Source organism: Desmodus rotundus, chromosome 9, assembly GCF_022682495.2.
Source record: "Desmodus rotundus isolate HL8 chromosome 9, HLdesRot8A.1, whole genome shotgun sequence".
NCBI lineage: Eukaryota > Metazoa > Chordata > Mammalia > Chiroptera > Phyllostomidae > Desmodus > Desmodus rotundus.
The window spans coordinates 298379-309538 of NC_071395.1; the positions used below are offsets into that span (position 1 = coordinate 298379).

The window sequence follows — 11160 nt, forward strand, 5'->3', positions numbered from 1 at the left end:
CATCCTTTTGGCGATCGTCTCCATCTCAGCTTCAATAACTCAGAGCCCGTCTGAATAAAGGAAGCCCTTCGCCAGGGGACCTACAGACGGCGGAGAAGCCGGACGTCTGCATCTGCTCTGGACTCGAGCCCGTTTCCAGGGCGCGGGAAGTGGGGCGGAGAGGGGCGCGGAGGGGAAGGCGGGGACAACACGGAGTGAGGACTGGCGCGCGGCGGGGACGCAGCCTAGGCGCACTCCCGGACCGCTGGGCGGTGAGGCGCGCAGCGGCGCTTGTCGGGCGGAGCCGGCTGCCAGCAGTCCCGGTCCGACCCCACAGGGCTGGCGGGGGAGAAGATGCAGCTGTAGGGGGAGGTGGAGGTGGAGGGCGCGGAGGAGGGAGGCGCGGGGCTGTCTGTGCCACTCCACGTGGACGAGGGCGACGGGCTGTCCCCCACGCTGCCCAGGGCGCCGCCCGGGCTCAGCAGCGCGGCCTCCGGGCGCAGCGAGCCGGGCAGACCCCCGCCGCAGTGGTCAGCCAAGCGCAGGGTCTCAGTGAGCGCCCAGATGTAGTTGTGCGCGAAACGCAGGGTCTCGATCTTGGTGAGCTTGGCGTCTTCGGGGAAGGTCGGCAGGACCTCGCGCAGTGCGTCCAGCGCGGCGTTCAAGTTGTGCATGCGGTTACGCTCGCGGTTGTTGGCCTTCAGCCGGCGGGTCTTCTTGATGCGTTGCGCCGTCTCGGCGGTCTTGGCGCCGCGGGAAGCTACTCGCGCCCTTGAGGAACGCCGCCGGCACTCGTGCCCCAGGCCCAGCAGCCGCGCCCCCGGCCCGGCCCCGCGCGGCCCACGCTCCGCTCCCTGCACGCCTCGCTCCTCGTCGTCCTCGTCTGCGCTGGATGCCTGCGGTGTCCGCGCTGCCGCCGGGGAGGCTGCGCCAAGCAGCACCAGCATGTCCGCTTCCTCCTTCACCTCCAAGGCCTCGGATTTCACGAACATCCTACCGAACGGGAGGGGGGTGGAAGGACACCAAACGGCCGTCAACGCAGAAGCGAAGGTGTCCCGGGGGAGCGCGCCGAGAGGAGCCCAGTTGGGGAGGAACCCCCCCATCCCCAGCGCCCCGCGTGGGGAACCCGCGCCAGCCCGCCGGGCCCGCGTCCACCCAAGAAGGGGCAGAGGCCCCGCAACCAAGCTCCGCGCGACCCAAGAGCGCTGGCACGGGGTGGGAAGTGGTGCGGGAACCGCCCTCCGAGTTAAACACCTACTCAGCTCGCTCTCCGAATGCGCGCACGGCCGGCTCAGGACGCGTGCTCGTCTCGCGCGGGTCTCGTGCGTGTGCTTGCGGTGCGTGTCCGTCTGTCACTCAGCCCCGGGCCGGCGGCGCCCGGCACGCGACCCCCCAGCACTCCAGTTCAAGCGAAGCGGTTTGTGGTTCAGTGGCTGCGTGTCTGGCACACGACTCTCCTTAAAACCCCTTATATACCCCCCAGAAAACAATCGGATAGCCCCCAGGCCCCCTTCCCCTCCTTCCTCCTCCCCACGCCTGCCCCTCCCCGCTGCTCCCTTTCACCGCTTTATCGCCATTCAGTTCTTTCTCTCTTCGCCTCCTCCTCCTCCCCCGCCTGCCAACCTCCACCCCATCCTCCTACCCGGCCCCCTTCTCCCCGCTTTATCTAATCACCATAAAATGGTTCCAAAGCTCCCGCTGGAGCTCGAGGTTGTGCTAGCAGCTCGGAGGCCGAGGCTGCCGGCCCGCGCCTCGCGATTGGTGGCTCGCGCTCGGCTGGAGCGTGCCGCTAATTTATTAATGAATGGAGGTCGCCAGACGCAGCTGGCCAATCCGCGCGCCCGGGACCGCGTGAGGGCCGCGAGCCACGCGCACTGAGCCCGCTCCCTTTCAGCGGCTCCGCGGGGGCCGGGGCTCGCGGGCGGCGGGACCCCCTCCCCCAGCCCGCAGATGTGGGTCCGACCCCCGGGAGAGCGGCCGGCCCTGGTGCCGCGGGGCCCCAGAGGGGCAGAGCCTCCTGGGAGCCGCCCCAACAGTAAACGATTTTAAGCGCAGCACTCGGCTAAGGGAGGAGCGAGGTGTGGGTGGCGCGCGGTGGGCACGTGGGGACAAGTGTGCTCTGTTCCGCAGAGACCGACGCCGGCGGGTGAAGGACCGGACGTGGCAGGATGCAGGGAGGCACCTCCGGGAGGGGACCTAGAGAGGGGCGCGGGGCTTTCTCAGGACGTTTGACAAACTGAGGCTCCGGGCCCTGACGCGGCTCCTTTTTTACAGTGACCCCAGGAGCCGTCCTGCAGGGGAACCTAAAAAAGGCAGGAGCTGAGCCGAAGTGCTGCGGACTGGCTGTCCCGCAAGCGCAGGGGCTGCGCTGACATTTCCGTGACCCCTGCTCCGCACTGGGGGCGTTGTAGGGACAAGGGGCCCGTCCTCCCGATTCTCTCGGCCTTTCAATAGAAAAAAAAGAGCTCAAGGGCGACTGGGCTCTGGGGGAACTTGTTCTGAATTGCTTGCCCGCGCTCACGCCCACCCTCTAGTCGACCTGGCTGACTTTTCTAGGGACAAAACCCCTGGCCCCCAGAGGAGTGTGTGGTGCCGGCGTGGATCCGGGCTCCAGCTTGCAGGGCCGTCTCTCTAGATCCCTTCTGCAAACTAGGTGGAAGCCAGAGCACTTGGGATGTTAGGAGTTGAAAGGTGACAAGAGAATATTGTCTGTGCATCTCTTTCCCGTTGGGTTTGTAGGAATTGGAAGCGAGTTGTATTTCAGAAGAGGAGATGAAAGTGGTTTTGATGTGTGTAAGGTTTTCTTCAGGGAGGTAACAGCAGGATTGGAAGGCACAAAGGAAAAAGTGAAAATCAGGGTCCCATGAGACGTGGACCTCCAGCCGCCAGATCTCCTTCTGTCTCGAAATTGAGAATTGCCACGATCTTCACTTTGCTCCTTGGTATTCGCTTTGCATCTCCCCCACCTTTTACAGCAAATTCCCTAAATTTAAAAGCATTATTTGCCCAGTTCCCTCCGAGTCCTTTCAGAGCAGCTTGATTTCATTTGTTAGAGGTGCAGAGATTTAAAACGCAGAGAGACACATCCACTCTCTCCAGAGGGCAGCGTCCACCTCCCGTCCTTCTTTGGTCTCATCCGCACCACGAACCTGCTGGATCAGAACCTCATAAAAGACTTGGGTCAAGTGTAAGACAAGACAGGAGAGAGCACATTAGGACTGATTTGCAGGTGACGGTCACTGACACCAAACAAACTAGGAACCCTTCCAGGGCTTCCTCTGGCTGGGGGGAGATGGGAGGGGCCCATGGGAGTGGAAGCCCGATTTTCACATTGACTTGAATGAAACAGAATGAGAGAGCTGGTCTCTGAGGAAGTGACCGAAGTGCTGAACATAAACGCTGGAATGATGGCACAAACCTTGCATACCTGCATCTCAGCACAGCCAACAGAAAACAGGGGACCGTACATTTTAGTGCCTCTTTAGACAGGTGGCTTTAAAATGCTGGTTTAGCTAGGAAGTGTTGGACTGATTTTCTGGGAACGCAGCTCAGCCGGAGACTTAAGGAAAACCCAAGGAGCCTTGTGTAACCACAGAACAGAGGCTGCTCGGCGCTCGTGACACACACAAGGGGCTCCTTTAGTTGCCTGTGGGGAGTATTTAGGGCCAGACCCCCAGTGCTGGTGTTCTCCTGAGACTGTATGTCTTTAGGATGCTCTGGAAGGTCCAGGCTTTCCTTCGTCAGAACCCAGGCCTTCCATACTCTCCGAGCACCACGTTAATAATGCAGTGAAGTGTGCCCAGTAATGGGGAAGTGTTCAGGCCAACTGCACGTGTCTGATTCCAGGAATTTCCATCAAAAGGAAGAAGTATGCCGAAAAACTTAAGGTTGTGTACATATTCAAAGACTGACACAAACTGGTCTCCATGTAACTGTAAAGATATGATAGAGTCCACAGGATTTTATCAGTAACGTAAGGACTTCTTTGGGTGTATGCGGTGTGGGGTGTTAGATTACTGTGCAGATGACCGGCGGTTTAAAAAGCGCCCTCTAGGTAGAGCACCTTGAATATGAGTCTAAGAATGTTGGTTGTGTGTGTTGTAGTCGCTTTTAAGAGAAGCGTCATATCTGGTAACATTTCTGGAAATATCTCCTCCTATGAAGACTATTTTTTAGAAGAAACAACACCAAGAAAAATGCAACAACCTAGTGCAATGGAGAAGCCAATGGTTCACACCCAGTCCCAGAATTCTTTGTATTCAGCATTTTGCTCGGTTTTGCTGAAAGAAGGCAATTTGGATTCGCAGTCAGATTTGGGAAGACGTGACCAACGCGTGGTAGCTGGGCTCTTCTAGTCCTCTTTTCACTTAAATGCATTCGAGAGGCACTTGTGTGGTCCACGAGATTGTCCGGACGCAGCAGGGCTGAAACGGGGGAGGGGAGGGCGGGCGGCCTCAGCGAGGGTGGCGACGAGGGCGCGCTGTCCACCGCGTGAACTGTCCTGAAGGGTCAAACTGTTCATCCCCAGCCCCTTTCACTGCGCGATCCCACTTTCAGGGAACAAAAGCTCAAAGCAGGCGGTCATCAAGAGACGGGACACAATGATTTACACTCAGCCGCCTCGGGAAGAGGGGGCCGGGTGCGTGTGCGGACGGGCGGAGGCGGCGTCACAAAGTCTTTGTTGCTCTAAGAAGCTTGAACTCCTCCACGACCCGGCCCCGCGTGGAGGGTGGCTATCGCCGCGGGGCCACCGGCGACATCCACACTTCGACCCCACAAATGGCCAGAGGACAGTGGTCCCTGCGTCCGACTCGGCTGTTGCAGGACGGGGCATTCTTTTCCCAAAAAATACAGTCCCCCCCACCCCCCAGTGGAGAGCCAAACCGCAGGATGCCCCGTTGGGTCCTGGCCCCGCGGCAGCGCGGGGGGTGGGTAGGCGGGGATGGCACGGTGTCAGCGGGCGGGTGGTGGGGCGCGGTAGTGTTGGGCCTGCGCGGGGCTCTCTGTGGCCCTTGTTGTCCCCACCCCCACCCGGTTTCGACCTTGCCCCCAGGGGACAGGCATGATGGGGACAGGAGCCCCCCCTCTGCCTGCTGAGGGGACACCGGCCGGGGAAGCGCAGAAGGGACAGCAGACTCTGGGACAAACACAAACCCCCGCGGACCGTGAGGCTCCCTGCCTCGTCCCGTCCAGCCCCTTCGCGTGTGGACCGCGCCGCCGCAGGGCCCGCTTTGTCGTTCGAATCATTCGATCCCGTCCCAGTGACCGTCCCTCAGAGACGGCTCCGTCGGTGTCACCCAAGCAGCTTTCCCTCCGCGCTTCTCACCGAGGCCTCTTTCCTTCCTGCGCCTCGTGACCGCAAGACCAGCGAAGCGGCGACGTGGCGAGGTGGTGACAGGTCCGTGTCGCGTGGGGCTTGTTCAAGCACCGCCCGAGGGGCCAAAGTGTGACTGATGCCCCACTGTCCCCACCATGGAAAAGGCCCCAAATGCGTTTTCTTCTGGAAACACCTGCAGCCCGGTCGTCGCTGGTAGAAATGAAAAGGGCGACAGTGCAGTGAACACGCTGGACGGATCAACGACGAAAGCTGCATGGCCTGCCCCTGGGGACAGGATCTGGGGTCACTAGGACTCACGCACAGGCCACTCGCGGAGCGGGAGCAGCGCCACCACCCATCCCGGGAGCCCGCAGGCCACGAATAGACAGACGGCTGGAGAGTCGGGACCCGCTTACGTTCCGGGATTGAAGGAATATTCCGGATCCCCAAACGTTCGGGGTCCACCTCACAGCGGACGCAGTCACTCCGCACCGCCCCCCAAACATTTCCCGGCGCCGGCGCCAACTGCGCGGGGTGCGGTCCACCGCGTGGGATGCACTAGCTGAGGTCACACCTATCAGCGCAATGACGCCATCGCCACGCCACGCAGTCGGTGCATTAGTGCGATGACGCAGCCGCTGACGCCACACCCCACTGCTGATGACGCGGTGGCGGACTTCACGCGTCGCCCCGGCCGGCGGGGTCGGCGGGAGCTGGGCCACGTCCCCGCAGGAGCCGTGCCCCCGCCGCGCCAACTCCAGCGGGTCCCAGGAAACGCAGGACTGCGGGCGGAGGCCCCGTCCCCGGGCGGCCGTGGCGACTGAAGGCTCCATCCCGACGACGCGCTCACGCCCCCGTCCTTGCTCCCCTAGCGGTGGCCCCGCGGGCCCAGCCCCTTCGACCCGCCTCCTCTGCAAACCCCGGACGCCCCGGCTTCGACCTCAGCCGCCGCAGCGTCAGTGGCGGATCGGACGCCCCGCCGGTCCCGGCGGAAGGGAGGCCGAGAGCGAGCCTGGGCCGCACGCCCCATGCCCCGCAGAAGTCGCTCGTCCGCTGCGAGGGACGCCCAGCGGGACAGGCTGGCAAGGGCGGGGAAGCGCGTTTTTCTCACTTGGCCTTTGACGCCCATCTTAGCAGGAAGGCACGCGGGTGCCCTCAGGCCCCACCCCCTGGATCAGACGCCCCAACTCTTATTCCCGCCGGGTCCCCATCTCTTCCCCGCTGAAGTGGCCCGTCCTTCACTTTCTCCAAGCGCCGCGGGTAACCGACTGGGAGCCCTTCACCTGAGACCTCTCAGCTGCCCACACGCACTGACAGAGACGCCCCCCACGCGACTCAGTGCTGCCGTGTGCGCAAGTCACGCAGACTTTCATGTTTTTCTAATGGCTATTTAATTTTTGAAAATCATGGTAGGTGCTTAACAGGCCCCCAATTTGCAGACAATATGCATTTCTGAGCAGGGGCGGGAACAGTGAACACGCACATCCTGGAGAAATAGGTATTTATAGTGCTTACCGTTTTGCCATTGGACAGTGGTAAGCTTTCTTCTTTGTGTTTTCCAAGTAAATTGTGCAACCTTTACAGTCAGAAATTATTACTTTAAAAGCATCGCCCTTCTGTCTCTGGTAGTCTTCATCAAAGACTGGAAGTGAGTCTCAGATGGGAGCTGGTTGGAGTGGGTGAGTGAGGTCACTGAACTTGTCCAGTTAAAACTGAGGGCCATGAGTCTGACTGTTTGGGTTGCTGTAACTTGAATACAAACACTTAAAATCTTCCCTTTAACCATATATAATGTAAACATTGTTGCATAGGACAGATATTCAGTGCTAGGCAAGCTGCTCAGTGGTGTTACTTTCTATATTTTGGGTAAATCACATCTAATTTTCCCAGGGATGAGCTCACATCACAGGGTTTTTGATAGATTTCTAAAGAAAGATTTTTCCCCCCTCGATGTCTCACAGTAATACGTTCCCTTATTTAATAACACTTGCTAGCAGGAAATTTTGCATCTAATCTTTCTTAAATGTTTCCTCTTGACCGACCCTCAGTAGTGATTAAAAACTTCCTCCCCTTTAATTCTGTGCCTCAAAATACAGCATCTAAAGCTTCCATTTAAAAAAGCCATCGGCACCCTTTCCTGTGCCCTTTTAAGGTTGACGCAGTGCCTTAGGAGGCTAACACAGAAGGGTAAAGTGAGTCTCCATAAAACCCAGAGACAAGATGGTAAAACTCCTCTTTGGATCCTGTCTGGAGTCACAGCTGAAAAAGGAAAAAAAAAAAAAAAAAGCCATCAGGATCCAGAAAATGTTTAATTCTCAGTTTTGCTGTCCTCTGTTTTTAGGCTTTTGGCTCTCTCTGTTGACAGAAGCCGTCCTTACCCTGATGGCGGCCCTCAGAGGTGAGGCAGGACACTTATTTTAACTCTGCATCTGGGCAGCACCAATCACAACACTGAAACCACGTCCTCTTGGGTTGGCCAAAATGTTCGTTGGGTTTTTCCAAACAATGGCTCTAGTAGCACTTCGCTGTCTTTAACTTGATTTGAAACGCTTTTGTTAGATTGTATTGTGATGGCTGTCATACCAGTGTGCATTTAAACAAACTTATCAAAATTGGTGAATTTTTTGTAGCCATTTTAATATTGAAGACGGAAGAAAATCCACAATATTTTTGGCATATTATGCTTTAATATTCCAAGAAAGGTAACACAACTGAAATGCAAAAAAAGATTTGTGCAGTGTATGGAGAAGGCGCTGTGACAGATCGAACAAGTCAAGTGGTTTGCGAAGTTTCGTGCTGGAGATTTCTTGCTGGAGGATGATGTCTTTTATTTTATGGAAAAACATACACAATCGCCCTGGATGGCTGTTCCCGACACCCCACCTGGTGCCCTGACTCTGTCTTCATGTGACGTCACCACGTGGGTCAGGAGGCCATTATTCTCCTCTCAGAGCACTGGGCCTGTGATAGCAGAGTCACAGACCAGGGGGTCTGATCACACACACACATACTGGGTTGGCCAAAACGTCTGTTTAATAAAAGACACGTTTTTCATGTTCGCCGATAACAACATTGATTTGGATATTTTGTGTATGCCGGCTACCTCCTGCATGGTGGAATGTTGATTGTTCTCAATTACTGTCTCAATTTGATCACTACCAACTTCAACTGATCTACCCGACCACGGAGCATCGTCCAGCGAGAAATCTCCAGCAAAAGACTTCGCAAACCACTTCTGACACATTCAATCAGTCACAGCACCTTCTCCATACACTGCACAAGTCTTGTTTTTTGCATTTTAGTTGTGTTTTTTACCTTTCTTGGAATAATAGAGCATAATATGCTGAAAATGTGTATTTTCTTCCATCTTTAATATTAAAATGGCTACAAAAAGTTCACCCTTTTTTTTAAATGCACACTGATATGACAGCTGTCACCATACAATCTAACAAAAGTGTTTTGAATAAAGTGAAAGAGAACTAAGCACTACTAGAGCCATTATATGGAAAAAACCAAAGGAATTTTTTAGCCAACTTAATACATTCACACACAATCACACACACACACAAACTGGACCAGATTTGCCCAGTTAGAAAGAATGGCAAGGAAAATCCATAACTAAGACTAGCAGAGTTTAAAAATACCAACCTAACTAGTCTTTCAGGGTGCGAGGACCGCACATGTGGCAGAGATGTGTGGGTTGTATTTTTCCTTTATGATCAAGTCACACTGATATAAACAAAAAACACAACGGAAATAAACATCCGTTTCACTCATGACTAATTAGAAGGCAGGCATTTCAAATCAACGTTGAGCTAATGTTTCTAGAACAATTATTTAATTTTCAGGGTCCAATATCTGTCAAGTAAATCACCAATTTCCATTTTATTCTTATTTAATATAAAAGAATTGAGTTAGCACAAAGCTATTTCACAGCTGTCTTTAAACAGTCAAGGGCAGGCAGCCTTGGGATTTGATTTGGCATCTCCAACTCAGTCTTTTTGCTCAAATATTAAAGAACACCAAAATTTATGTTTTACTATGAAGTTTCAAGCTGGGCTTCATAATCTCAGACTTTAAATTGCAGTTTTTCTCAAGTAACAAATGCTGAAGTGTATGTGCATGAGGATAGGGCTGGCTACAGAGATGAGCGTGACACGTATTATTTTTAAATCAATTTTTGATAATAAGAGAATCACCAGCTTAGCTTTTAGTACATTTTTGTTAACAATCAGTTTTTGTTGCAATAAGTAGTAGCAAACTAGAACTTCTAGCAGCAAATGGAGACCTTCCAAGGAAAGCCTACCCTCCCCATTTCTCCAGTGGAACATACTCATTAGGAAGGATACTGTGCAAATAAACAGTTAATAAATTGTTACAAGATGAAGTGACCAAGGTAACTCATTGGGAAGTGGGTGTCTGGGGCCATGAGGACTGTAGAGTTGGGGATCCGAGGCTCATGTGCAGTTGGGGAGATGAGCCTGTTGATGGGACTGGGGTCCCGCCCTGCCCAGTACTTGTTCTGACAGGTTCGATTTCCCTGACCCTTGGCTTCATCATTTATATACTGGGGAAAGGACCTGTCCTCACTAGGGATTAATGTAATGTTTTGCAAGAACCTTGAAAAAAACCTAACACACATGTCCTGCAGAGCAAAGGCGACTCATGAATAAAGCCTAGAAATTTCATTCTCTGTGTGGTGAGCAAATAGACCTTTTCCACAGGTAAAAATCTAGAGCATTCTTGTATAACTGTATCGCTTACTGAGCACCACACGGGAGACCACCGTTCCCACATTACTGCTGTCTACAGACAGGCAAGAGCTCTCATGGTAACACTGGCCAGTTCCTTGGAGCACCGTGTAAAACCACGAGGAAGTTTACTGTCGTTTACTGAATGGGACACTCCTAGAAATTCGGTTTGTGTCTACCCGACTTTGAAATGTGAGACAGAATAGACTGAGCAGGTGTTGGCCTGGGATTTGCACATTTTCCATACCCAGTATCGTCAGGGCCTTTCTTTCTGAAAATAGAAATAGAGGCTGCGCGAGCATTCGGGGTTCAGCGAGTACAGCTCAGCTCCGCATGCGTCAAGACCCAGCCCCCACGACCGCCACCCGTGTCCCTCGACGGATCACACTTACCTCTGAGGAAGTGGGCAGCTCCCTGGCCTCGCTCACCGGGTCTCTGAAGGAAGGGATGAGCAGAGCAGAGCGTCCCCCTGCCTGTGTGACTGTGCTGAGGACACGCCACGCTCACGCAGCGCCTAAGGGACGCGACAGAGACATGCCCTCACTCCACAGCCTCCAGAGCGTCCCATCCACAGACTCTTCTTGGGGAAAAAAGCCCGAGACCCAGCTCCAGCTAGCTGCGAACCGACTCCACAGGAAGCGGCGCGCAGGGGCAGCGGGGGCAGAACTCAGGCTGCGGGCGCCTGCGTGGGCTGGTCAGATGCACGAGACACCCGGGCCGCAGTCGGTTAGCATTTGGGACTGGGACAGAGGCTCACGAAACAAGTCCTGTCTGTTGGTTTTAAAGAGGTACACTTGCCAATTTTATTGCAAAGTAATTCAAGTAAGCCATTTTCTGCATCTTTAAAATGAACATCGAGTGGCTTGGACCGCAGATTGTGTTAATGGGTAAGGACTGCATTGATAGTTGATTATCATCAAACCGTGGCCATTTTTCCATGTAGGATGATGAGTCAAGGCTCCCTTGGTAATGTCTCAAAATCACGACAAATTGTTTAATTTACTCACATATAGAATATAAGCGTAGGAAAAAGAGAGGCAATAAGTCAGCAATGATTTTCTACAAGCAGAATGTATTTTTATAATAAATTTAAAAATCCATTATATACTATCT

General features: G+C 54.3%; 1 protein-coding gene and 1 non-coding gene across 2 annotated transcripts; one reads left to right on the plus strand and one right to left on the minus strand.

Moving 5' to 3' along the window:
- Positions 1-224: 224 nt before the first annotated feature.
- NEUROG2 (neurogenin 2) lies at positions 225-971 on the minus strand. Its single transcript, XM_024569023.2, has one exon. It carries the CDS (start codon positions 969-971, stop codon positions 225-227), a length of 747 nt encoding a protein of 248 aa, XP_024424791.2.
- A 6464-nt stretch (positions 972-7435) lies between these two features.
- LOC112312748 (small nucleolar RNA SNORA26) lies at positions 7436-7557 on the plus strand. Its single transcript, XR_002975634.1, has one exon. It is a non-coding gene; the product is annotated as a small nucleolar RNA SNORA26 (small nucleolar RNA).
- The last annotated feature ends 3603 nt before the right edge of the window (positions 7558-11160 follow it).